The 25699-nt window shown below is 40.1% G+C and overlaps 1 protein-coding gene across 4 annotated transcripts in view; it reads right to left on the bottom strand.

Moving 5' to 3' along the window:
* The window catches only part of cdk19 (cyclin dependent kinase 19), a 38087-nt gene extending 12445 nt beyond the window's left edge, over positions 1–25642 (bottom strand). The window contains exons 1-12 of one of the 4 annotated variants that reach the window (XM_020714454.2): positions 25367–25642; positions 25147–25292; positions 16819–16894; positions 6996–7106; positions 6532–6672; positions 2760–2817; positions 2313–2444; positions 2104–2247; positions 1587–1656; positions 1427–1499; positions 315–412; positions 125–203 (exon numbers count right to left, since the gene is read on the bottom strand). In XM_020714454.2, the coding sequence (XP_020570113.1) occupies positions 125–203; positions 315–412; positions 1427–1499; positions 1587–1656; positions 2104–2247; positions 2313–2444; positions 2760–2817; positions 6532–6672; positions 6996–7106; positions 16819–16894; positions 25147–25292; positions 25367–25369 (1131 nt within the window). In that variant the 5' untranslated portion in view covers positions 25370–25642. Of the gene's footprint in view, positions 1–124; positions 204–314; positions 413–1426; positions 1500–1586; positions 1657–2103; positions 2248–2312; positions 2445–2759; positions 2818–4074; positions 4251–6531; positions 6673–6995; positions 7107–16818; positions 16895–25146 lie in introns of those variants that run through there. The other 3 variants (XM_004083617.4, XM_011491663.3, XM_020714455.2) reach the window with 3 other exon arrangements.
* Positions 25643–25699: the final 57 nt, after the last annotated feature.

Below are 25699 nucleotides of genomic sequence, written 5' to 3'. Positions count from 1 at the left end.
GATGAAGTGGATCATTCAGCTTTCAGAAATATACTACAGAACCCCCCAAAAGACCAAATTATCCACTGAATGGGTATTGTTAAGGTGTGGCCTGTGAAGTCACATTATGTCAGCGTGCTATTACCTTTTCCGTTTTCTCTTCGGGCTCGTCTTCGTTCAGAAACTCTCGTTTGGGGTAGGGAATCTGACAGCCAGCAAACACACTGAAAAGAAAATCCAAACCAACATCAGGCCAGTCGGACATTTACAGCAGACACTCGTGATAAAACATGAATATTTCTCCTGCTGAGATGGAACTTGTGCAAAAGGCTCACTCTGTGGTCGGTAATGGGTCCTCAAGGAAGTAGGGGTCCTGCAGCGCCAGCTCAGATGTGATGCGCTTGTTAGGGTCCATGGTGAGGAGTTTCTGAAGCTGAAGACAAACAGCACAGTTTTCCAGCCAGCTTTAAAATAAGCCTGACAATGTTTCGACACTAGAATAGTTCCGTAAAACTGCTTCAACAGGGCAAGAAATGCTCCCATTGTGACATGATTTGCTTTAACATTGTTCTTCCCAAACAAACACTGACCAAGAAGAAAACGATTCAAAAAAAGTCATGCACTTTCTCTGACGGTCACGTTTATGAGCTTCTTCACATTTTCACAACAGATCTACCAACAAGGCAATATCGAACCTAAGTCACACTTTCATGGATTAACTCTTTGGGCAGTATTTTTCCCAATGAACCCCGTAAAGCCAGAGCTGTCCCCAACAACAACAAGTAACACATGATCTTTAAACTACCATAACTTCAACCCTTTGCACAATTAAAGCAATTCTACTGGATTTCAAAAAATGAGAAAACAGCTTTTAAAGTCTTGCATAACCGTGCAAAGCTTTTTCTCAGCTTTCAGAATCTGTTGGAATTTTGTTGTTGTGCAATCGGTCAAAGAGTTCCCGTAATACCAAGAATGTTAACACCAGAGCCACCCCTCCGGTGCTTAAAGGTTAAATTACAGTGTTTCCTACACTGGGCAAGCTAGTTTTTCTCAGGACCTGTGGTGTGTACCTGCAGTTACTTGTCTCTATTTTATCTTTTAATTTATGTTCCAGTGTTGTCTGTGTGATTTTTTTTGTTTGCTTCCCATTATCTAATCTCTAAAGTTACTATCTCAATTTTTTCACAAAACAGCTGTTCCAGTGTTTTTGATTCTGTTTCTCTTTTTTGTTTGCTTCCCATTATTGCCATTGCTACAGTTGTCTACTTGTATCTGTTTTGTCCTAGAACAGGTGTCCCATTGTTTTTGTCCCTGTGTTTGTTTGTTCTTTCTAAATCCAAAAGATCTTTTGTATAGTTTGATGTTTCGTGCTCTTTAACCAGCGCATCAAGATTGCACCAGTTGGGAAAATGAACTGAACTTGACAGAACTGAATCAGCACACTTACCAATAGGAAGACCTTGCTGTCGGGTTTCACTTTATGTTTCTCCATGTATTTGATTAAGCTGCTGTTTGTATACCTGCCAAGTGAGAACATTGTGAAGACACCTATGAAATTTTGTCATTTTAGTCTTTATGGGTTTGATGGCGAACAGATTGTTGCTCACGTTGTCCTCCTAAAATCCTTCTGAAGGGTGGGGTACTCTGGCATCTTCCTGATGTCTTCCCAGTCTTTATCTGGGGAATGAAAACAAGTCATGGGGGTCACAATTACCACAACAAAAGGGTCCGGTATTTTAAAGTTTACACCTTTGTTAATCCCTCAAGAAAGATCTATGTTTGATGTTTGCCCTTAAACACCAGATATGTCGCTGGTGACATCTGACTAACACACACTCTTTGACGTACCATAACTCTTCGACAGCTTACACGCTCAACATATTAGTAACGTCACATGTTGCATGCTGGGGCAAAGACGCTTTTATCCACAGATGTATGTTAACTTACATAAACACTTCAAAACTGTAAAGTGTTGCATATCAGCAACACTTCCATAAACGGTTGAAGAATTATGGTAGTCGTAAAGACTGTCAAGACTGGAGCCAGAGCTCCAGAGTAAAAGGGTTAATGCACATGTGAGAAAAGCTTCAAAGCAGAGTTTGTTCAAAACAACCATTAGCAGACCTGCGGGGAAACCCATAACGGTGAATATCCGGTCTAGCTGGTCGTGGTGGAATGGGTTGCTGGTCTTGATGTCCTCTTGGCGACAGTGAAAAATGGGTTCTGACGTCAGCAGTTCTGCGAAGATGCAGCCAATCGCCCAGATGTCTGTAAAACACACATGAGCATGAGTATATCTACAAATGGAGGCCACTCTTAGTTGTGTGACTCACCAATAGCTTTGGTGTAGTGCCGGGCACCCAGCAAGAGCTCAGGAGCGCGGTACCAGAAGGTCACCACCACCGGATCGAGGTCTGCCAGCGGCTTAAGGGGCGAGTTAAAGAGTCGGGCGAAACCCATGTCAGCTTTAGGGTTGGAGCAGAGAGACAGGGACAGTATCAGAAAGACATGAGAGGAATAAAGGCCAGCAGATAACGGTGACACCATTCCTGACACATACAGTTTCATGGTTGGAGTTGCAAAAAACAAAAAAAACAATACAATCTATAATTCCACCTCAGCAGCTTTGTAGCATCTAAAAGTATTGCTACAGCTTATTTAAAGTAAAAGGATTAATGCATATCTGAAGAAAAGCTTCAAATCAAAGTTTGTTCTAAACAACCATTAGCAGACCTGCAGAGGTGCAAATGTTAGGAAGACAGTATGGAAATTTCCTTCACCTATTTTGACTCTTCCTCGCTCCGGACCTTCTCCCATCACCAGGATGTTTGCTGGTTTCTGTTGGATACACAAACATAGCATCTTAGATTCAATTCTTCAACACTGTTTGTTCACCAAAAACGTAAAACAAAACAAAAAATCCCATTAAAAAACACAATTTTATACATTAGTTTTCTACAAGGGCTGATTAAAGGGTTAGTATTCCCTCCTTATATTATGGTTCACCTTTTGCAGTTTGGCAAACATAAATCTTTGATCATGATCAGATCTTTGTTTTTGATTAATAATACTGGACTTATTTTTCCATGAAGGTTTGAACTTTGAGCATTTAAACGAGAGGAAAAATGTGAAATGTTCACGTCTGTCTGAGAGAAGTCTATAAAGTTTGTAGTGAGGGATTTTATAGCATTATAACATTAATTCTAGAACGTAATTTCTGTGATAAACGAGGGAACACTATATCCAAAAAAGCAAATAGAAAGATTTAGACCAGCAAAATACAGAAAAATCCACATTTTCCCCAGAATTTATATTACATACATATTTAAATTTAGGAAATGTATACTTTGATGCACAAACTCTGATTTTTGTTACAATTTCTTGTGTTTTTATGGTCTACTTTTGCTGATGATGTAGCTATTTTAAGACCTGTAGCAGGCATTAAATTAGAAAACAGTTACAGTTTTTTTCTTTGTAAAAAAATAAAGTTTTCTAATCTGCTGTGTGTTCTGTTAGGGCACTTTTGGTTTTTTATTCCTAAATGTGCAGAGGCATGCTGTCTAACGGCTGTCTAATCAGGGATCCTAAATAAAGACCTGAAATATATTTGTCCATCTTATTTTTATGCAGTGTAACTGCGACCTCCGACCCTATGGGGAGCAGCCATTGGTGTATATCGAATTTCAACCACATGACCATGTTTGTCATGCTTGTAAAATAAGCTCGCTTAGAAAACCTCAGCATGGGAGTCCTGGAGCTTGTTGCAAACATTGTTAGGGATTTTTCAACATCTTTGCAGCTCATTTTTACGCATACCTTGTTATCACCAGTTCTCACAACTGATTGACCAAATGTCTGAAAAAGTTTTATGGCATCAGCACTTCTCTAGGCCCCTTGGTTGAAAAAGGGATGCCAGATGTGATGATGATTGAACATCTGGCGTCCCCCTTTAGTAAAAACTGAATCTTAAGAAAACAAAATGACCCTTTTCAGAAGAAAATATCTTATATTCTGTCTTGCAAGAAAAATAATCATATCAAGAAAGCTTTTCAATAGCAAAATAAAATTAATTTTGACTTTTGACTATTTTCTTACCCCATTAGCAGATTCCTTCTTTTCCCGATCTGCCAACGGGGTAGGAATTTTTGACTTTTTTCTAGGGGAGCTGTTTTTGCAGTGTTCCCTGTGTGTCCGTGTGAATGTGAACTCATTTCTGCTTGGGAAAGAAAAAAAATAGAAACATCTTGTCTCCATAGAAACGGCACCCATGAGCAGAGCTGTTATTTACACCCACGACACGCTGAGATCTGCGAACACAAAGAAGAGTCTCTTTAAAGGCTCCAGCCTCTTCTTTATAATGTGAAGTTTCTGACCAGAAAATCATTTGAGCTGATGCAAAATTCGGAGAAAGCGCTTGCAATTTTGAGAATTTATATTCTATTAAAATAAAACCTTCACTGGATGTAGATTTATGTTAAACAGTCCACCATTGTCATCCCATAATTCTGGATATAAACGTCATGTGATTAAGACCAGACACTGTCAATAACGATGTGCAACTTTTCCACTGCGCTATTGTTTACTGGAAAACATGCAGACAGGGGGAGGAGGGGGGCACCAACTTGTGGATGTGGCCTAGTTCCTCAGAAACAGCAGAGGAGCTGCTGGAAGGTTACCTGTTCTGTCAGCATCGTCACTCACGCAGCAGTGCAATGGGGAAAGGGGGGGGGCTCCTACAATACCTCTATGGTGAGGGAGGGGTTGGACTGGTTTGTGGGGGATGGGCGGACTGCTGCGGTGCAGAGACATGTGACCTGGGAGACGCAGTGCATGCTTCTCTGCAGCACAAACACACGTTATGTAATGGCGGTGGGAGGAGCGGCCTCCCTCCCAAACTGCACAAAAAGAGTCACATGACGTGTCTGTGTTGTGTCTCCACACACACACACACACACACAACAACAGCGCTGACGCCTGCTTCCTGGTTGGACAGAGAGGCAGACACCTGCAGCAAACGCTGTTGTTTGCTCCCGCTTCCAGACCTGCAGGGCCTGAAGTATTTGGGTCAGAGCCAGAACGGTTCTGCATCACAATGGCAGGAAGCCCGGGCAGTCTGATAATAAAACAGCGGCACCAGGAGTCTGGGTTTATCCTGGGTTAGTTGTGAAGATACGATAGCTAAACAACTGAAGCACTACTAAGGGAGAGGTTTTGCTGCTTCATCCAACCACCTTCATCACACCAGGTTAAGATCTCCATTCAGCTCCAGAAATGAAAAATAAACTGTCCCTAAATGAAAGGAAACAGTTGGATGAGCACATGAATGACTGAAATGGGTCAAAAGTTTCTGTTTTTATGCCCAAGTCTTGTATTCAAAATTAAAAAATGAATACAAGTCCTCAGTTTTTCCTCTGCTTCAATAATAGAGCATGCTCGGGGTGTGCTGACTTCATGAAGCAGCAGTTTTTTACAGCCTTCTGATGACATCAGCAGCCTGTCTATAATAAACATTCATGGCTGCTTGTTCGGAAACACAACAGATAATGATCTCCACTGGTAAAGACAGAACCAATGGAATGTGTGTGGTAAACCAGTCAGTATAAAATATATAATTGTCAGGAATCAGAAAACTTAACTCATATTGTTACTTTAGTTATTGTGCTGCAGCTGCCCGTAGAATCTGTCTCAATAATGTTTCTACATGAGCTCCATTGAAGTGGAGTGTTGTGATGCTGGTGTATTTTTTTAGTGTATTTCTTTGGAGACAAACTCAAGGCCATTTGTAGACCAAGACAGTCTGGCAATTTCATACAAAATGGGCAAATCCCATGTAGATTATTCTAAATACATTTATGACAGATGATGCTTGACTCGATGTTGACCTTTTATTGTGTTTTTCAGTATTAGTATAACGGTAGCTAGCATTAGTCGTATTAGAATATTAGTTGGGTTTTTTGGCATAGTTTGGCCGAGGTAACGACTTATACTCAGGTGCGTTTAAAAAAAATAATAGCAATAACAGCTGGCGGGAACTGTAGGTGTGTGTGTGTATGTATGTATGTGTGGGGACTCTTTGGAATTGACTAGAACTTAAATGCAAAGACTTGGACTTGCAAAAAGGGGTTTTCTTCGATAACAACTATTTTTAGAAACCTTATAATTTTATTTTCCAAACCTTTGTGTTATGTCACACATCCATGTGTATTTATATGCAGTCACCTGACCGGACTAGACCAACTAGTCCTCTGACTATCACACCCAAGCCCTCTTTACAATACCATGGATATTTGAGATATTTTAGGTTCTGGCTTTGGGTAGTTTGAATTGTTATGTCACTTCCTTTCTTTGATCCACCTAACAGTTTATTTGAACTGTGCCAGAGTACACTTGGGAGTAAAACATGAACCCATGCAGAGTTTGCTTGTTAGGTTGGCATCCACATTGAGATGAGCTTTCATTCCAGTACTAACAGGCAAACTATCTGAGGAACATAACTCTGATCCAGACCAGCTTGCTCTGCCCTAGATCTTTATGGCTGAACTCCGAACTCACCAAATCCCTGTGGAGAACCCAGTTGGCGTGGAGGTAGTGGATCCCGTCCAGAATCTGATACAGCAGGGACTTCACCATCCCGCGAGGAAGTTGCATTGGTTTCTTGTTGGCCTTGGAGGCGCGGTGGAACTTGATAATGTGCTGCAAAGCAAGGATGGGTTCAGGAGTTGTTTTCAGGACACTTTGAAGAAAATGCATCAAGGATGAAGCGCAGATCCAAACACACGTTTGGTCTAAAGTGACTTCGTCAAGCCAGGCCTGCCTTTGAGCCACGTCTGACCTCAACAAATGATGAGCCATCCGCAGCTCTGTGATTATGGATTGACGGGATTTAAATTCACACAAAATTAAGAGAGATTTCTGACTGGAATATCAACTAAGGAGAAACATCTGTCCAGGTTTACTGACACCTATTCAGGCAGTTTTCAAGCAAAAGCAGTGACAGCTCAACAGACAACACTCACCCACAGGTCATGCTCGGCGTAGTCGAAGAGCAGCCACACCTTCCTGTCGCTGTGGGACAGGAAGACCTTCTGCAGGGCAATAACGTTGGGGTGCTTCAGCTCTCGCAGCAGCTGTAGAACCAATGGGAGAGGGCATTTAGAAAGGGCGGGAAAAGAGTTACAGAAAGAGGGCAAACTTTAACCTCCTCATGTGTGAAGCAGAATAAAAATTGTGCATTCAAATAAAATCCAGCTGCAATAACCACTTTAGATTTGGGTAATTTGTTTTACAGAATGCTCTCTCAGTAAAAATAACACAGGGATTTACCTGTTTATATCTAACATAAAGCACTTTAACAAGTAAAGAGAAAGCTGATTCATGTCTCACTAAAAACATGATGGTTAAAGCTCAAAAATGATTTTGTCACTGTAATCCTTGGGCAAGACACTAGAATTCTTGCCATTAATTGTGAAAAAAATGAAATCTATGAGTGTCTTTTGATAAGATAAGAAGATGACAAAAAATATTTTTTTAAAGTTCATCTGGACTAAATTGAAGATATTTTGCCTCCTATCTAAGAGGCTTTGTCTTGGATGAATAAGAGTGTAAGATGGATGGGAATTAAATCTTAACTTAGAATATTAACAAGATTTAAAAGAGAAAAGTTGTTCAGATCACTCCTGCAAAACAAAAGACACCAATTTTTTCTTGTTTAACAGAAAATCTGTGAAAAGTTTGTTTTATCCCTTTTTGAAATGTTTGAAGTCCCACTCTGATCATCTTCTGATCTACTGCAAAATCATTCCCAGTGGTTTTTAAATTATGATTATGCAGTGTTTAGGTAAAATCAAAAAACTTGTCGTTTTCTAGAAGCCCATCTTTATTTCTTGTTATCCTTTTGTGTACACTCTCTCCCACTAGCTTCCAGCCCCTCACAATCCCAACCTAACATTACCGGTGTAACAAAAATGGCGAGCAATATTGGAGCTATCCAGCAGTACAGTTTTGATCCAGATTCCAGCTCAGATGAGGAAAACAAAGATCTACATGGATTTATTGGTCTGCAAGTGGATGTATCAGAATGGAGCGGAGCTGAGAGCTTGTGGACTAATGGTAGATTTTGCACAACAAACGCATTTTTTTGTCTGCTCCTGATTCCCAACAACTTGAATAAACTCAGAAACACCTTTTTAATCTTAATTTTCTTCATATACAGTGAAAAACTCAGAAACACTGTTTTAATCTTAATTTTCTTCATATACAGTGAAAAACTCAGAAACACTGTTTTAATCTTAATTTTCTTCATATACAGTAGTCCTCAATCATGGGAAAAATGTTAAAAACACCAAAAACACAATTTTATTGGAGTGGGTCTTTAAAATGGAGCATTTCTAAGGTAACAAAAAGCAGTTGGGTATCATTGCTGAACACTGAGTCATTAAACGAGTATTCAGGCTAAAGTTGAGTGTGTAACTTGGGGGGTTATTGTGGAGAGAGCAGGTGATCACCCTGCAGTTCCTCGTCCCATTCTGGAACGCGTTCATTGATCGTCTATGCGCTCTGTGCCATTTGCTGACTGACCATAATCAATTGTGCCCTTCAGAGAGACGGCAGACCTCCAGCAGTTGACACTGAAACGAGCAGAAGCTGATACCACTGATGCTCATCTGCAGACGGCTGCTAAGTTTTTTCTCCATGTCTGTTTGAAGCGCTTGGAAACCCTTCAGGAACCCTCCTGATCAGATTCAAATTCTTCGGCTTTTGTTTGCAGCTCTTTTCTGTCTCTAAGCTGATAATCCATCCTGTTTGTTTTCAGATTGGTGTTATGGGTGAAAGGTGCAGCAGGAGCAGGTTTGGAAAACACAAAGCTTCTTGGAGAAGCCTTTTCCAAACAGGAGTGTCCAGTTTTGTTTCTCAACAAAGTCCGCCTAAAGCAAAATAACATGTACAATAATATGTTCATTTTTGCATAAGGGTTTTACACTTTAAATTTACACTGTTTCAAAAAACAACTCATAAATATCAGTAAAATGTTACCTGAGAAGTAATTGTCTGTGTTTGTCACTTGTAAAAAGGTTAATTAAACTAGAAATCAGACAAATATCTTTAAAAAACTATGGACTTTTTGATGTATAAAAGCTGGTTTCAGAACAGCTTAAGGGACACATCTCTCTGAATCATCAGAAAAGTGAATGGATGATACACTTCATTGCAAAAGTATATATATAAAAGAATCGGGAAATCTACTAAGATGAGCCTTCATTTCCATTTGTGTGACAGAAAGGTAACAGCTGTAAACTAGGGGTGTGTATTGGCAAGAGTCTGGCGATATGATACCTATCGCGGTACGCGTCTCATATGTATCGCGATACATCTCAGTGTTACTCGTTCTTATCTGGAGCCCACTACAAAGCACCACAGTCAGCGCTCCTACACGGCAGCAATATGGCACAGAGTTTAAGGCCGGTGCCCATCCCAAGCAAAAAATAAGTAATATATGTCCACAACAAAAACTGCGAGTCTGACTGAACATTTAGCATTTAACACAAGCTGATGGTTTTTTTTTGAAAATCTGTTCAGAGTGATTCCAATATTATTTTATCTTTTTTGGAATGCATGCAGGGGTATGTGCACATTTCAGGGTACTTGGTGGCATTCACAGGAGTACTTTGGATCTGTGTTTAATATTGGAGAAAAATAGAGAGAAACACTAACAATTATTGTTTATTGCATTTTTCTTTAAAATGAAGATTCTTCTAAATGTCTTAATACTGTACATGTTTCAAATGTTGTGCTTTTTTTCTTTTGGTTTTTTGTTTTATGCCTCCAGAGCTTTATGTCTCCCTGTTAAGTTCTTCAGTCTGCCTATGTGTATAACTGATGCCACAACAATAAAAGTGCATTGAGTTAGTTAGGGGGCGTTTATTTAAATGAAAGTGTTGCAGTGAAATGGAAATCATGTTTTTGGTTGTTTTGGTATTTGTTCATGTATCGCAAGTTATATCGTCATTGGAATATTGATCATTAATATCGCAAATGGGGAGTTTTCCTCATCGTGCGACCCCAGAGAGAGGTCAATTTAAGTATAACACCTGTTTGGATCAATGGTTTGTCCTGATTTCTGCATTTTAACTGAAGTTTTGGTGCTAATGTATGAAGCAGCATGTACCATGTTGAAAGGTGTCAAATCATCTGACATATAAACTAGCTATTAAGTCAATCAATATGTGAGCTTGAGAACACAGCATTCTTTTAAATCGTTACAGTCAACATGGAAGAGCTGAAAGGGACCTAATGGAATGAAGCAAATGTGTTTGTGTCCTCAGAAAGTCTGTATTGTTGTTTGGATCCAACAATTACGCTGCATTAACCGTGATAATCTGCAGGATTCTGTGATATCTGAGGTCAAAAGTTTTTGTGTATCTCAGCAGCTTCTTCTTTTGGCAGATGGTGTGCAGTCAGCTAAAAAGCTGAAATGAAAAACCTGCCTTTGCTCATGTGTGAGCCAGAAGCAGCACCGAACCTCTGTGAGTTGTAGAGGATGAAGTAAGGGGTTTTTATGTGCCGCCGCTGCAGCATCAGCATCAGCATCAGCATCAGTGAAGCTGCGGCAGTTATGGGACTGAATTGGTCACGTGACTATCACACCCCAGGGAGGTTAGGTGATCTCACGTTGCAGACCTCTAGCAATTTAACAGCTGTAACCTCATCAGAAATCAAACTCCTTCATTGTCGAACTCTCTGTCTCCATGGCAACAATAAAAAAAAATACTAAAACACTCCGATTCAACACAGTTTAAACGAACTGGAGCACATATTGCGGGCAGCATAAAGCTGATCCATCTCCTCAAGCCTCCTCCAAGAGGAGCCTCCATCTCCTCGAGCCGTAAAATATGATAAGAGAGCCAAAACAATGTTCCCCAAGTCCACCAGAGCTAGTGCGCAGCCTGAACAGGGGTTCAAGTTTAGGAGGACAAAGCATTCAAAGGAGCAATATCTGCTGCGACACACCAATAAAAACAAACCCATTGTTGCAAGACTAAATACGCTTGAACAACGTCTGAATTCATGAAGGTCATACTCCAGACGGTGGAGGTGGGAGGAAGGAAGACGGGGAGGAGGGATCTCCTCCAAAAAAAGGCAAACACATTTTTGATAGACTGAAATTAAGGAAAATTTCAATTTGGATTTGCCTGAGGATACTCATGGTAATAGGGAAACCATATATAGATATCTCAGGAATTAAATCACGGCAAATTTAAATAGGCAGAACAGTAGAACAACAGTACTGCCTTTAATCAAGATCTGGATCTAAAAGACATTGTGATGTGGTGTCAATGTGAAACTGACTTCAAACATTCAAAATATGTTGGAAAATTATGGTAGATTGTATTATTTTGAAGTTGCTGCAGGTTAAAGAGCAGCCACATTCATCAAAAAAGTCAAACAAAGCATTGGAGGATTTTCTGCATTGTACAGAAACTCAAAAAAATATAGCAAACACGACACTAATGCAAATACAGAAACACTAAATGAGACTACCTGAGTACTTATTACACTAAAAAGACTGGCAGCAGTATAAGAAACAATACAAAACACTAAAGCAGAACTAAACAACAGTGCTGAACACCAACAATCATTCACTGGAACAATGGTACCAAAAAGTAACACCAACACTGACAACAGACGTAAAGCCTTAGTCACATGACCCATACAGGTGCTGCAGCTGCATAGTTTAAGTGGCAGTTCTTCCAGCTCTGCCTATCGAAGGAGTGGGTTATGACTTGGGTGGGAGAAAAGCTGCCCCAGCGCCGGATTTACTCATGATAATGGAACATACCATTGTCGTCCGTGTGGTAAGTGTATCGTGATATATTTGTTAAGATAATTTAAGTTGCACACACTGATGAAAAATGATTGACACTGTTGTGCTGTGTCCTTATGAAACACTCTCGTTGTTGGTAAGTTGCGAGTACTGCCCCTTACTGACTGCTTGCAAATGCTGCGCACACACGGGATGCACAGGATTCCCATAGGACACTCATTGGATGCTAACACAAACTACACTGATTGTCTAGTTCCTCATTTCTAACAGTTGGGCAAGGAACAAGGAGCTCTGACTTAATACATGAACAGCAGGTAAAAATGAAAATCTGTACGATGCCTACCAACGTCCCTCCTACCTGCCATTGCATGTCAAGTGTTCGCTACCCGTCGCTTGCAGCATCATTGTAGAAAAACTGTGCATGAACATATTTGTTCTATGGGTTCAACGAGCCATCTATGACCTTGCTATTCCGTACTGGTCACCTGCGTGTGCCATACAGGTCAACCCATTTTTCACTTGCTGCAGCCAAATCTACCCATAAAGGCAGTTGTGGCAAAGGCTTAAGCGATGGCACCAAACGCTAACGACCTGAACAAAGGCGCAATAAAAAGTTTTAAATGATGTATTTTTAGTTACTGAGCATGTAGACTTCCTTGTGCATTTAGTTTTAACCACAGCGGTTTGACACGTGGATTTCAGCATTTTACTTTCCCCCTGTGAACAATTGGTGGTGTACAGCATTTAGCTGTGAAGTGGCTTAGGTGCTACTTGGTGGCTCCTCTTCTCCTGTACGGGGTACCACAGGGTTCAACTTCAGAGTTTATGGTATGTGCAAGTTATTTTTCTATTTCTAATTGTTTTTTTTTATTAATAATTCTTATTATTATGAGTGACACAATTTAACTATCTAACCAAGTGGAAGAGATAGCAGCAATGAGATCTTGTCCGGTGAGGCACAAGTGCAGGTCTGTGAGAGGAATCAGTTCCTTTCGGTGTTGTGCTTTCACTGAAGCTCATCTGGTCATACATTTTGACGATGGTGGGGATGAAGGCCACTCCGCCACTTCACTCCCAAGCACGGTGGTGTGCAGGAAGGGGGGAGCAATCACGAGTTCAGAACATTTAGAGAAACAAAAGCTATTGTAACAGAGCCAAGAAACACAACCTTTGCTGTGGGAACGATAAACTTCAACAACAAGAAGCTCAAGATTCAGTCTCACAGGCTGGTTAACACTGGAGCTGAACTGTTCTTTATCTCCACAGCTTTATTGCTGGCCTAGGTTCTTCAGATTGATGCAGGTTTCTTCTAGAACAAGTGAACAAAACAATGAAGCACAGACACGCTAGTCTGTTTGCATTCGGCGGAATGCAGAAGAAGGCATTTATCTCTAACTCAACACCAGCTGGACAGAACTGACGAAGCCACTCGAGTGAGAGGCCAAACGTCTTCAGAAATTTTGTCTAGTTGAATTTTTTAGAACCTTTTATCTTATATAGTCAAGGCTTCTATTTAGTGATGAGGATACAACTTGACAGTAGCTCCTCCCACACACAACAGGAGCAACCAGGTTTTGAACAAATTTTTGCACAACCGGCATAAAACGTACATTCCGGGAAAATCCAGTAACTGAAATGTTTTGCAGAGTCCCGGCAGTAGACGAATTAACATGAAGAGATATTTGAACTGACTGCGGAATGCTTGAAAAGGAGAATGGTGTGGACGTATCAGATCTCTGCCAGAATCTCTATCCTGCGTTTGCATACACCATAAAGCTTCAGAGAGCTCCTTCTGAAAGAACATGAATAGTTTCACTCATCTGCAGCTCCAGCAAAGATTAAAGTACCCTTCCACTTTGAAGAAAACCTTTTTCCTAAACTCAGCTTTAGTGATTTGAGAAAAACTTAATAGAAACAAAAGCAGTTCTGCAGGAAAACCAAAAAGTCCTAAGAGCCCAGCCAACTTCTGTCCCAACCTGGATTTGCTGCCTGGCGTGCCAGTTACTGACGTGCACAGTTTACTAAGCGAAGCAAGGGGGGCTTGGGAGGAACAAAGGCCGCTTTGTGAGACCAGGCCGGGCCTGAAGATGGTTTCAGAAAGTGAAGTTCTTGGTGGGACTGGTCTGCAGAGAGGCAGACTTCTACACCCAGCAGCATGCTACACACCCTTCAAAATAAAAGCTCATTCTGTTACTGTACCCCTACCATAAGTTATAATACTGGAGTTAAATCCTGATGTGGTTGAATTTTCACTCTTCTCTTTGATTCTTAAAAACCATTCCATAATCATTTACTGCTGATCTGAAACGTAGACTTTAAAAATAATCCTAACCTACAGCATATGAGATCAGGCACAAACCTTTCATTTTTTAAACGACTAATGCCGTAGTCACAACTGCCCTTACGGCTGAATACGGACTGTCTGAGAGCAAATATGGGCAAACATGCACGGGGCATGCACGTGGCCCACATGAAATTTTGAGATCGTAGACCACTCACTGAGCAAAAATGTTCATTTATGCTTAAACACTCAACACATGAGGGTAAGGACAAGACGCAGGCAGCGTGTGGCCTGCTATTGTAGCTTCTACGTCACAGGCATTTATTTCTTCTGCTCCTGATTCGCAATGATTTGAATAAAGAAATACTCAGACATGCAATCTTGAGCTTACTTTTCATATGTCCTTCATTATCAGAGGAATGCCGCAACAACGTGTCAGAAACACCAAAAAAACAACAACACAATTTTCATCGGAGTGGGTGTTTAATGGTCTTTTTTTCTCTCCTGGAAATACATAGTGTTCAGCTCTCTTTGGTCCACTTGGCCCCCTTTTCAACTACAGCAAAGTTCAACCACAAACTATCCAAGACATTTGTTTTCAGGCACACCAGGTTTCAACTATTTGGCCCCTATCAGGGTTCAGGTAAACTCACTGCCAAAAGAAGCCAGCAATTCCAGAAAATGAACCAAACAGCCTACAGTCGAACCTTTAAGCAATCAACTATCCAGTCTGCACCATTTTGATGAAAAACATGGAGATTGCAGTAAAATGCAAGGCTGGGTTGTTCTGCTACAACTGAAACAAGTCTGGCTTATTCCTGAACTTCCATCAAAACTAAAAAATGATTAACTTGGTTGAAGTTTTCTTCAAAGTGGATGGGTACTTTAATCTTTGCTGAAGCTGCGTGATTAGTGAAACTCTCCAATGAACATTTAAAGCTCGTAAAATGAAATGAGAATATCCTAAATCTGAGCAAATGAAATATTCAGGCAGGTACAAACAGCTCCTCTGATTTGAGTCAAAGCCTAGTGGAAGCCACCACCGCATGAACTAAGACCAGTTGTGCTAGTTAGCATGTCACAATGCACAGCAGATAAATTTACACATAACTTTTATCTGAGACACAGGTTTGCTGTATGTGTTCAAACATGTAGACAATAACTCAAACTGGTGTTCGACATTTCATACACAAATCAGGCTTTGACTAACTCTACTCTCTGTTTGATGACAAACACTTCAGGCATTTTCTCACAATTATGCACAGCTCAGTCTTTCGGTCTGTTATGTAACTACTATAAATGACTGATGGCAGATGTTCATACTCTACCACATAGTTTGTCTACCGTACAAACAGAATTATAAAACCCTGTTGAATAGTGTTTGAAATTGTTTCTCTGCACAGCTTGACTTTCTTTAAAACAACTCTTCTTGCAAACATCTTAAACATATAAAATTAAAGAGCGTGTCCTTGTTCCCTGTCAGGTTTGACAGGAAACAAGAATATTTGAGAACTTTGCATAACTAGGCAGTTTGACCACATTCCCTCCAACACACTGATTTACTGTCTAACAACTTTATTTAATGTGCTTCCCAACCAGACACAAATGTGTGCTCCAGAGCATGAGGAAAACCAGAACAATTAGGAGATATTAAATGTGAAAACATCTGGAGGACACAGTTTGGTTAACTAAAGACACAAAGGGTTGCACAACATCATGTCATCTGTATAAAGACAGACTCAGGTGTATGCTAAATACAGATAAAATAACTTGTGTAAAAACAGGTAAGCCAAAGGAAAGATTCTTGAGAAACACCAGATATTACCGCTTTTTGTTTGCCAATTTCAGAGACAATCTTATACTGTAGTAAGCTCAAAAAGTTAAAGGTGAAGAATTTAGCTCTCCAAGTATTATAAAGTATTGATTAATTCTTGATTTCAGCTACACAGCTGCGAATAAACTGAGATCTCCTCATTTTTCAATCCTAATGTAGGTCTGAAGATCAAGAAGTAAAGGTTCATGCAGCGTCTTTGTTGATGAATGAAAAATACATGTCTACCCCATGTCAGCCATCAGCGTAATCAGATCAAAACAAATCATGTTTCTGATAGAACAATGAATTGACATTAAGTCACATCAAGGCTCATTGAGATTAACCTGAGTCCGATAAAATGACTAACCCTTACAGACCAAGTACATGAAAGCATTGGCCCATTTGAAACAAGTTGTTTAATCAAGTGATGTATAGGAAAGATTGGTCAGATAAACCAACAGAAGCTATCCAAGATTTTTCTTATTACTTACAAAAAAACCTCCCTGATTTCGTCGTATCTCTGAAGCTTTCAAGTGCTGGATCTGATTGCTGCTTGGAAGGGAGACCAATTAGAAGATCAGGTCGTCTCACTGTAAGTTTGTTCTTACTTTTACGAGTCAATGACTGATTGTGAGACAATCATTGTTTTATATATCTGGCTGACGTCCGCCAGAAATACGAGTGGTGTGTGAGTATGACTAAAGCGCCCAAAAAGAGCAGAGATGAGAACTTGTTGAGCATTGATGCATCTGACAAAGAAATCCGAAATCACATGTCTGCAGTCGGTTGTTTTTTGAAACGTCTACTGCCCAAAACAAGTAACATCAGCCGTCAAATCAATGGATAGTGATAATTTCTAGAGTTGTCTTGGAGGTAGAAAGCTCCAAGTATGATGACTTTAAGAGCCTCAGGAGTAGAACTTACAGCAATTTCCCTGCAGGCAGACATGGAGATTCCAGTGCCTTCAATCTGTTTCAGTGCATATTCCTTCTCATCCTTCCTGTGGAGACAAAAACAGAAAACAGTTATAGGATTGCACACATCTGTTCATCAGCAGCTGGTAATGCTTTGTCTTTGAGCCTCTCAGCTGTCATTCTTAGAACAGGAGGTGTCAGGGAGACACAGAGCTTCATGGGAGATCTACAGAAGCTCCATCACTCTTGGTGCTGCTCAGCTTAAGGTAGGAGGTGCAGAATCCATTTGGGGTATAAATACGCTGACAACCTTAATCTTTCTGGCTAGTAGATACAATAATGCACCAGATTTGAACAAATTAACCTTTTGAAGAACGTTGAGAAGCAATTTAGAGAGAGAACATCAGAGTATAGTAAAGTTAAGTAGTTTTTTCCATTCAAACATCCATCAAACATGGTGGGTAACCTTGAAAACAACTTCAGTTCTTTTCAAATATACATAATTCTATCCTATCCTTAATAAAAGTAAACAAGTTTTTTTTTTTAGAAACCTTTTGTTTTAAAAGGATAAGAAATTCTGTGGATTGCTCATTCAGAAAGAAATGAAAGCGATCTAATCACCAGAGATGCCTGATTGAATTTGGTTGGTGAATTGTTTTGTAAGGATTGTAATTTCTTTGACTATTGTTGGTGTGTTCACACGTCATCATGAGTCATACTGTCTCACAAAGCCACAAAGATGCTTGCAAAATAATCATGTTCCGTCCCATGAATGAATGCTGGCATGTTTTAGCAATCATTTAAGTCCTCCCTGAAAAAGTTCTTGGTCTTTTTCACTTTAACAAACAGAAAATTCCCCACTGTATTTGGAAAATAAAGAGTCCAAAAGAAAGTAACTTCCAATAATTTTGGAAAAAAAGACTGAAGCTGCACTCCTCTGACAGGATTAAACTGGCTTGGCTCTTTTAAATGAGATGCAAACAGTAACATCAATAAGGGTTGAGTCCATTTAAGTCAGCCAGATGTCAGCCACTATTGGAAGCAGTAGCTCTATGGGCTTTATCTTTGTTGATAAGACATATCAACTTAACAGCTGAGCGTACACATGAGAACCTGCAGACTCTGGAAAACAAAGAGGGAGTTCAGCTTATTTATCAACTTTAATTTCTCTAAAAACAAAAAATTCAAGTTAGCGCACAACCCAAGAACAACTAAACAATGAGACACTGGAAATGTTGATCGTTGTGGTTACCTTAGCAATTCTTGTAAATCAAAAAGTATTTTAACCTGATGTCCCCCTGACCTGGTTTGGAAATAATAATAATAATGGGGCCAATACATCCATCTATCTTCTGTACCTGCTTGTTCCTGTGCAGCATCAAAGGAATGCATATGAAGGATGAAGACTGTATATATACTGGAATGCTCCCCTGTTCACTGCAGCGCCACCCAAAGACAACTGCACACACAAGGGACATTTCAGTCAACAAACTACCTATAAAGACTGTTTTAAGACTGGGAGGAAGCCAGATTAATCAAAGAAACCCCCATGCATGAGCGAGGAACACACGCAAACTCCATAAAAAAAAGACCCAACCAGGAAACAAGCCACAACTACACCCCATTCTCTCAATACCAGTGTGAACACACACAAAGCTTTTTGAGTTGGACCAAAGTTTGGACCAAACCAGAAATAGACAAATTTCTGGTTTGGTCAAGTATGATAGCTCATCTGAACTCTGGTGCGGACCAAACAAGTGGACTCTTGTGTGATTTACTATAGAGGGAATGTACGTGGACAATCTAAACAATAATAGGATTAAGGGAAATGAAAGGCAGACCTTGACATGAGCAGTGTATTGTTGGAAGAAAAGAAAAAAAGAAAGCGCAGAGTGAACTGTCATAGAAGTGCAAGTTAAAAAAAAACAAATCCTAAGGGTTTGGTATAAAAAGTGATGAAGTCTATGCACTAACTACAGTGGTTGATTTGAATAGCATTCCTGCCTAATAAAACTTTGTCTTTCTAAGTTCCTTATCTAAATGTGTCTTTTGGTAGAGTCAAATTTATGCTAAAGGTCGAAGGTCAAATTCCAGCTGGGTCATTTTTGTTCTCCCTGTACAAGCTTTGGCTTTTCTCTGCTACCTAGGAGTCCGCCCACAGCAGAAAAAAAAAAGTTTTCTAGGTTCATATGTGATTCTAAGCAGCGCCCAGGAGTAATTGTAGGAGTTTTTAGATAACTGGCAATCTGTCAAAAGCTTATCATCTCCAGCTAAAACCAGCTAGGAAAACCAATGTAACCCTAATTAGGACAAAGCAGGTATAGATAATTGATGGATTAACTTGTACTAAGGATTATTTTAGCAACAAAATAAGGTCAGCTAATGCAATGATGAAACCATGTCGACATTTAAAAAAATTGTTTTGTCTTACCACCTAACCTTCAACAATAAAATATATAATTTATATAATAAGTAAACTATGCTAACCTGCAAAAAAGTATTGGATGAATGACGCCATGTTCACACAGCCCTTGGCAACATGCGTTCAAGCAACCACTTCCAATAAAAAGTGACGTCTGCTTTCAGTGTCACTATGAAAGTTTCTACGATTATTTTTGGTACAAAACGCTGTGCCATTGAGCCCGCGCTGAAAGTCAAACCAGGTCAAACTTTGACCAGTCATGGACTCTGATTTGGTAGCGATGTATGGATGGCATCTCTTTTAACTCATGTTGTTTTTAATTGTTGTTTGTGCCCGGCTGGAATTATATGACACCAAGTTATTCATATGCTGGACAACAGCGGTGAAAGAAAAAGGCTGGCGCAAGATTGGTCAAATTTGTACGACTTCGACATTTCGCACCAAGCCCCTTCCAACTGTGGATAGCAGACATGTGCTAGTAAACATTTGAAAAAGATAAGAAGATGAATCCCCTCCCTATATGTCCAGTGTGAAAACTGTGGGCAAAAAGCTCATTCAATAATGCATTTTCTTGAACACGCGTCACAAGCCCGGTGTGACGGTAGCTTCACAGAAACAGTCAGAATCACGCCATAATGTAAATGCAACTCTAACATGGCAAGAAGAACAAAAAAATCAAGGTACTGCGAAGAAAGTTTATACCAAGGCACTGCAAAGAAAAAGACACTAAATAAACTGACCTGCACATTCACCATGGGGCTCACTCAGAGGCTTCCAGCTCTCAGCAGTGATGAGGTAGTATTGAAAAATTATCAAACATTTTATTTTGTACTTGATCTGAAACTATTGGCCATAAAAAGTAAAAAATATGCTTATTATTTTTCAGGCTGTTTGGCTTTTCAAATAATTTTTTTTTTTTTAATAAAATAAGGTTTTTTTCACTAATCAACAGCTAAAGTGGGGGCAAACATGTGTTTGTCAGTCACAGATTTTGCAAGTTGTCCCACTTAAAAAGAAGAGAGACGTCTGTAATTTTCATCAAAGATACACTTCAACTTTGAGAGGTAGAATGTCGGGAAGAATCCATGAAACCGCATATGATTTTTAAATAATTTATTTGTATAAAGGTGCAAAAAACAGAATTTGATCAAAAACAGAAGTTCACATTAATACTTTGTAAAGTAAGCCTGGTTGGTAATGACAGAGATCAAACAATTCGTGTAGGTCTTCACCAGGTTTGTACTTTATCTGCTAGTTTGGTCCATTCTTACAGATTTTCTCAAGAGCTGCGATGTTTTGGGATTGTCACTGGAAAACAGACTTTGAACTCCCTCCACGGATTCCTTTTTGAACTGAGGTCCAGAGACTGGCTAGAAAACTCCAAAACCTTGAGAGGCTTTCTATGTAACCATCTCTTCGTTGCCCAGGCGAAATGTTTGGGATCGTTGTCATACTGGAAGAGCCAGCCATGTTCTATCCTTAATGCTCTCACTGATAGAAGGATTTTGTCCAAAATCTCCCCATACATGGACCCAAATATAATTTTCTCAGTATAGCTCAGTCATTCTGTCTTCTTTGCAGAAAAGAAACCCCTAATAATGATTTTTCTATCCCCATGCTTCACAGTGGGCATGGTGTCCTTGGGATACAACTCAGCATTCTTCTACCTTTAAACACGATGAGTGGTGTTTATACCAAAGAGGTCTATTTTGGTCTGACCACAAGACCTTCTCCCAATCCTCCTATGGATCATCCAGATGGTCTCTGAAGGGCTTTAGATGGGTTTGGACCTTTGCTGGTTTAAGCTGGGGGATCTTTGGAGCTCTGCAGGATTTGAATCCATGACAAAGTAGTGTGTGTTACTATAGTAACCTTTGTTACTGTGGTCCCAGCTCTCCTTAGGTCATTGGCTAGTTTACCCGTGTGGTTCTGTGCTGTTTTCTCATCATTCTCAAGATCATTTGTTTCCCACCAGATGAGATCTTCCATGGAAATCCAAGTGGAGGAAGATTGTCAATGATCTTGTATTTTTTTCCATTTTCTAATAATTGTTTCAACACTTACTCTATTCTCACCAAGCTGCTTGCTTAATATCGATTGTTTCATTCCAGTCTTTTGCACTTTCTCTTTACAGCTGATAAAGTGAAATGACTTCATAGATTTGATGGCACCATAAAAGGTAGATATGATCTGGATGTTCACCAATACATATAAGAAAATTACTTTATCAGTAATTATGCCACTCCATAAGCTGCCATTTTATTGACAGGATTTCCCACAGCAGTTAGCTTTCCTCCAGTCTTTGGTGTGCTTATAAAAATCTCATGGGTCAAACAAACCAAACCAATGCATCAAATGGACGGAAAGGCGGACGTCTTTTACCAACATCTGTTCGTTTGCTGGACTATTCCTGTGAGAGGAACCTTAAGCACTAAGAACCATTCTTTCATGCAGACCTTCCCAAGAGTTGTGATGTTTTAGGGCTGAATTTACCCTTTTTTGTCTTTCAGGTTGAAGATAATTAGGAGACTGATGAAACAGATGACTGTACTAAGCTGGCTAGCTACATAGGGTGCATACACACAGGGTAGCCCTATGAACTTGGTTGGAATCAGTAAGTTTACCAAAAGATTACATATTTTTGTTTGGTATGGTTTTCTTCTCTATTGAGGATCAAACCAGCTTTTTGTCCTCACTATACAACAAGTACCAACAAGACATCTAGCTTTTTTTAAAGTCACACTTCTCCCGAATCATCCTCTGGGTCGCTTATTTTCAACTTCTAAAGATGAGCAGCGCTAAGGTCACTTGATCATTTTGGTTCATAATATTTATAATGAGACTAACCAGAACAGGGTTCACTTAAAAGTCCACCAACACCCTATTTCGGTTGAACCCAGAGTTCAAGTTCAAGGCCATACCAACCAACCTACCTATAGGTTGGTATTATTCAGTCTCTGTTGTAACTGTTTATCTAACAATATTTCCCATCAGAGAAATATTATTTAAAGTCATGAAAATCTTTTAAAAGCAGTAATCACTAAGATTATGAAAGTTTCATGATGCCAGTGTAGCCCAGGATATTCACATAAAATGAGCAGACATGGGATCCAACTAGCACAGCTACCATTAAAGTAAATGAGTACACCCCTCAAATTTCTGCAGAAATGTTATCTTTTCATGGGACACCACTGTGGAAATGACTCTGTGAAACAATGAGAAGTAATCAGGGTTCAGTTTGTGTAGCAGTGTACATTTATTTTTCCTACAAAATAACTCGTAATAAAGGCATCAACACCAAGACCCAATTTCCACTCAAATGTTTTGTAGAGCCATTGTACCCAATATCCTGTCTTTCACGTACGTTGAAATATCAAGACTTGAGGTATGGTAAATAAAGCAATGAGTGAGATTCATCAATTGCATTAAGGAGGGAAAAACAAACTCATATTTAAATGTCTTAACTGAAATGGTTGGAGTGCTTTATTAACTCTGTACAAGTTGTTTTTCATTGACCGTACCGGCAGATGAGCCAGAGTCACAATGGAGTGTTGTGAAACTCATCGTGTAGGTATGTGGCTGAATCAGCAGCGCTGATCTGACCATCCCAGATGACGAAAAAAACTCAAACCCAGTCAAGACGTCCAGTTCCATACCACTTTCATCCTACATGTAAACATTTAAGGCTGCTTTCACACTTCACACAGTGTCTCCCCAAAGAAAGTCTGGGAAGGAAAGCGAAGCGTGAACAATAAAACAAGTTTGACCTCCTGATCCATTTAAAAGAACCTCCAGCTCATCAACACAATGGACGATCCACTGAAACAAACCCCATTCCAAGAATCGTCCAATGTTCCCTTCGTCCCTATGAAAACATGAATATACAGAGATTCTGAATCAACTCAAGCAGTAGGTCCCACAAGGAGTATTTCAGAACCTAACCGTAGGGTTCTGTCTTTTGTTTTCCATGGTTGAAAAAGGAAGAAAGAGACAACATTTGGATTTCAAAACAGGAGATTTTTTTAACTGGAGCTTTTATTGTTTTTATCGTTGACCGGTTTCTGAACTTTACAGGGTAAGATCAATATCTACTTGATTTATAAAATATGTGTGTGTTACAAACATTCACAGCTGTTTTATGAAACAGAACAATAATTCTTGTGACCCTTCTGTCGTCATGGGAACCAGAGATGACTCTTTAGCCACAACATCTGATAAGGTCAGTCTGCTTTCAAGGTTGTGAGCTTTTCTTGACGGTATGACATTCTGAGGCCCAAACGGTCCTTTTGTGTCCACCTCACGCATCCATCCATCATCCAAATCTGCTGAATACCTGTTGGGGTAATGGGGTTACTAGGGCCCATCCCAGCTGCTATTGGGCGAATTGGCCCATTGACTGCACATGACAACTGGACTGGGTAATCCCTCTCCCATCACATTCTAAATAGGAAGTACCTGCTGGTTCCTAGCAGCCCAAATCCCACAGACTTCTATTGAATAATAAACAGATATTACTCAGTCGTTCTATAGGTCCGAATAAACATTCTAGCTCTGCTACCCTTTTTAACATGTTCTTGCTAATCCTAATTTATTTTCCCATATTTTTTCTGTAGTGCAAGCTATTCACATTAATGACCAATCTGATGCCTCAATAAAAGTATGTGGTCTAACACGGAACGTTTGAAGCGTTTCATTGACAGATTCTCCTAGGCACGCTTTCAGTTGATAAAGGTGTGGACTTTCAACAAGTTCACTCCTGATTAGCGAAAGTTGTTGCCATAGAAACATTTACTCAGATCAATCACTGCTTACCAACATAGCAACATGCATATTGCAAAAAAAAAAAAGGCAACTGAATTGACTTCATTTAGTGGAACCAGAAGCAAGCCATTTTGTATGGGTGATGTCGGTCCAGTTCTCATTTACAGACAAGATCTGGACAGATCACCAGTCTGTCACAGGACCACACAACGAGACAAACTCACATCTAGGGACAATTTTGAGTCACCAATTAACCCTTGATTGTATTTTTGGACTGTGGGAGGAAAGATGAGTTCCTGGAAGAAACCCACACACACACAAGAAAAACATGCAAATTTCATACAAAAAGGTCCCAGCCAGGATTCATACCAGGAACTGCACGCCAAGAGTGCTAACCATGCAGCCCTATCAAGCTGCAGAAAAAAAAGTTCAAAATACAAAACAGCATAAAGTTCTAACAAATCTGTACCGATTTCCTACAAAACTGCAAATTTTAAAAGCAACATCATGAAGATCACCTCTGACTGACCACAGACTGATGAACTCCACCTTCAAACAAAAACCCACAGCTTCTGTTTTAAACTCCGAGCCTTCATGCCTGCTGTTTCAAAGTCCCACAGAGGGTCTATGAAACAGCAGTCATGGGAGCATCTGAGTCTTCCTCCTGCTCCTTTGATCTAACAACAAAGGTGTTGCTGGAGGTACACACGTGACAAACTATTACTAAAGTTTGACGTCTCTACTAGAGCCAAAGCTGCTGCCTAAAAAAGCCGCGAGGCGCAACGCGGTCACGTCGACCTGCGTCCGCGTGAACTCCCCCCCCCCCCCCCTCGATAAAAAAAACAACAACAACAGCCGCGTTGTTTTAACATTTCGTCTGGGACTTAGTTTAGAGGGGGGGGGGGTATTCGCGCGCATTTGTATGTTATGTGTATGTGTGAATGAGTGTAATCGTGGGGAGGGGGCGTTGGTGGGTGAGTGAGTGAGTGCGCGCGTGCGTTCCATGAAAACAAAAACACAGAGGTTTTTGCCTTGGTGGGTTTCGAACCTACCGAGCCGCGCGGCCCGTTAGTGAGATCTGAGACCGCGAGCAGCAGCGAGCGGTCGATATGAGACTTCGGAACAAAACAAGAACGTTCACGGTTATCTTCTTACCCGTCTTTGCGCTTAGCTTTATAAACGTGCCCGTAGGTGCCTCGACCCACTTTGCAACCTTCATATTCGAAAAGATCTTCCACTCTCTCCCTCTCCGCTGCCAGCTTTGTTTTGAAGTCGTAATCCATTTCAACCCATAAATACGTCTTAATTTACAAAAAAATAAAATATTAATTATTACATGCATTCATTAAATAATCTGGTCGTTTTATTCCCCCACCATTTCCTTGTTTGGGATTTTGGTCTGCTCCGCTTAATGTTCACTGGCTCGTTGACGTTTCTAATTGGCGCGTGTTGCCAGATGGGTAGTGTAGTTCCAATGGGACGTTGACACCATTGAGGAAACAGTAAAGAGAAGGAAAATAAACTACTACCCGCGTTTCTTGATGCGGTTTGTTGCACTTTGCGTACTAAAGAACTTTCTTCAAAAATGTTCCTCTGCTGTTTGACTTTATGGAAATTTTTGTCTGAAACATCAGCCATTAATTGAAAATATTATTTCCTTAAAACTTGTTTTACCACTAATAGTAGTTGCAGTATTCATTTTAATAAG

Source organism: Oryzias latipes, chromosome 24, assembly GCF_002234675.1.
Source record: "Oryzias latipes chromosome 24, ASM223467v1".
Lineage (NCBI taxonomy): Eukaryota > Metazoa > Chordata > Actinopteri > Beloniformes > Adrianichthyidae > Oryzias > Oryzias latipes.
The sequence above is the reverse complement of the archived record's forward strand: the minus strand, read 5'-3'. Positions and strand labels throughout refer to the sequence as shown.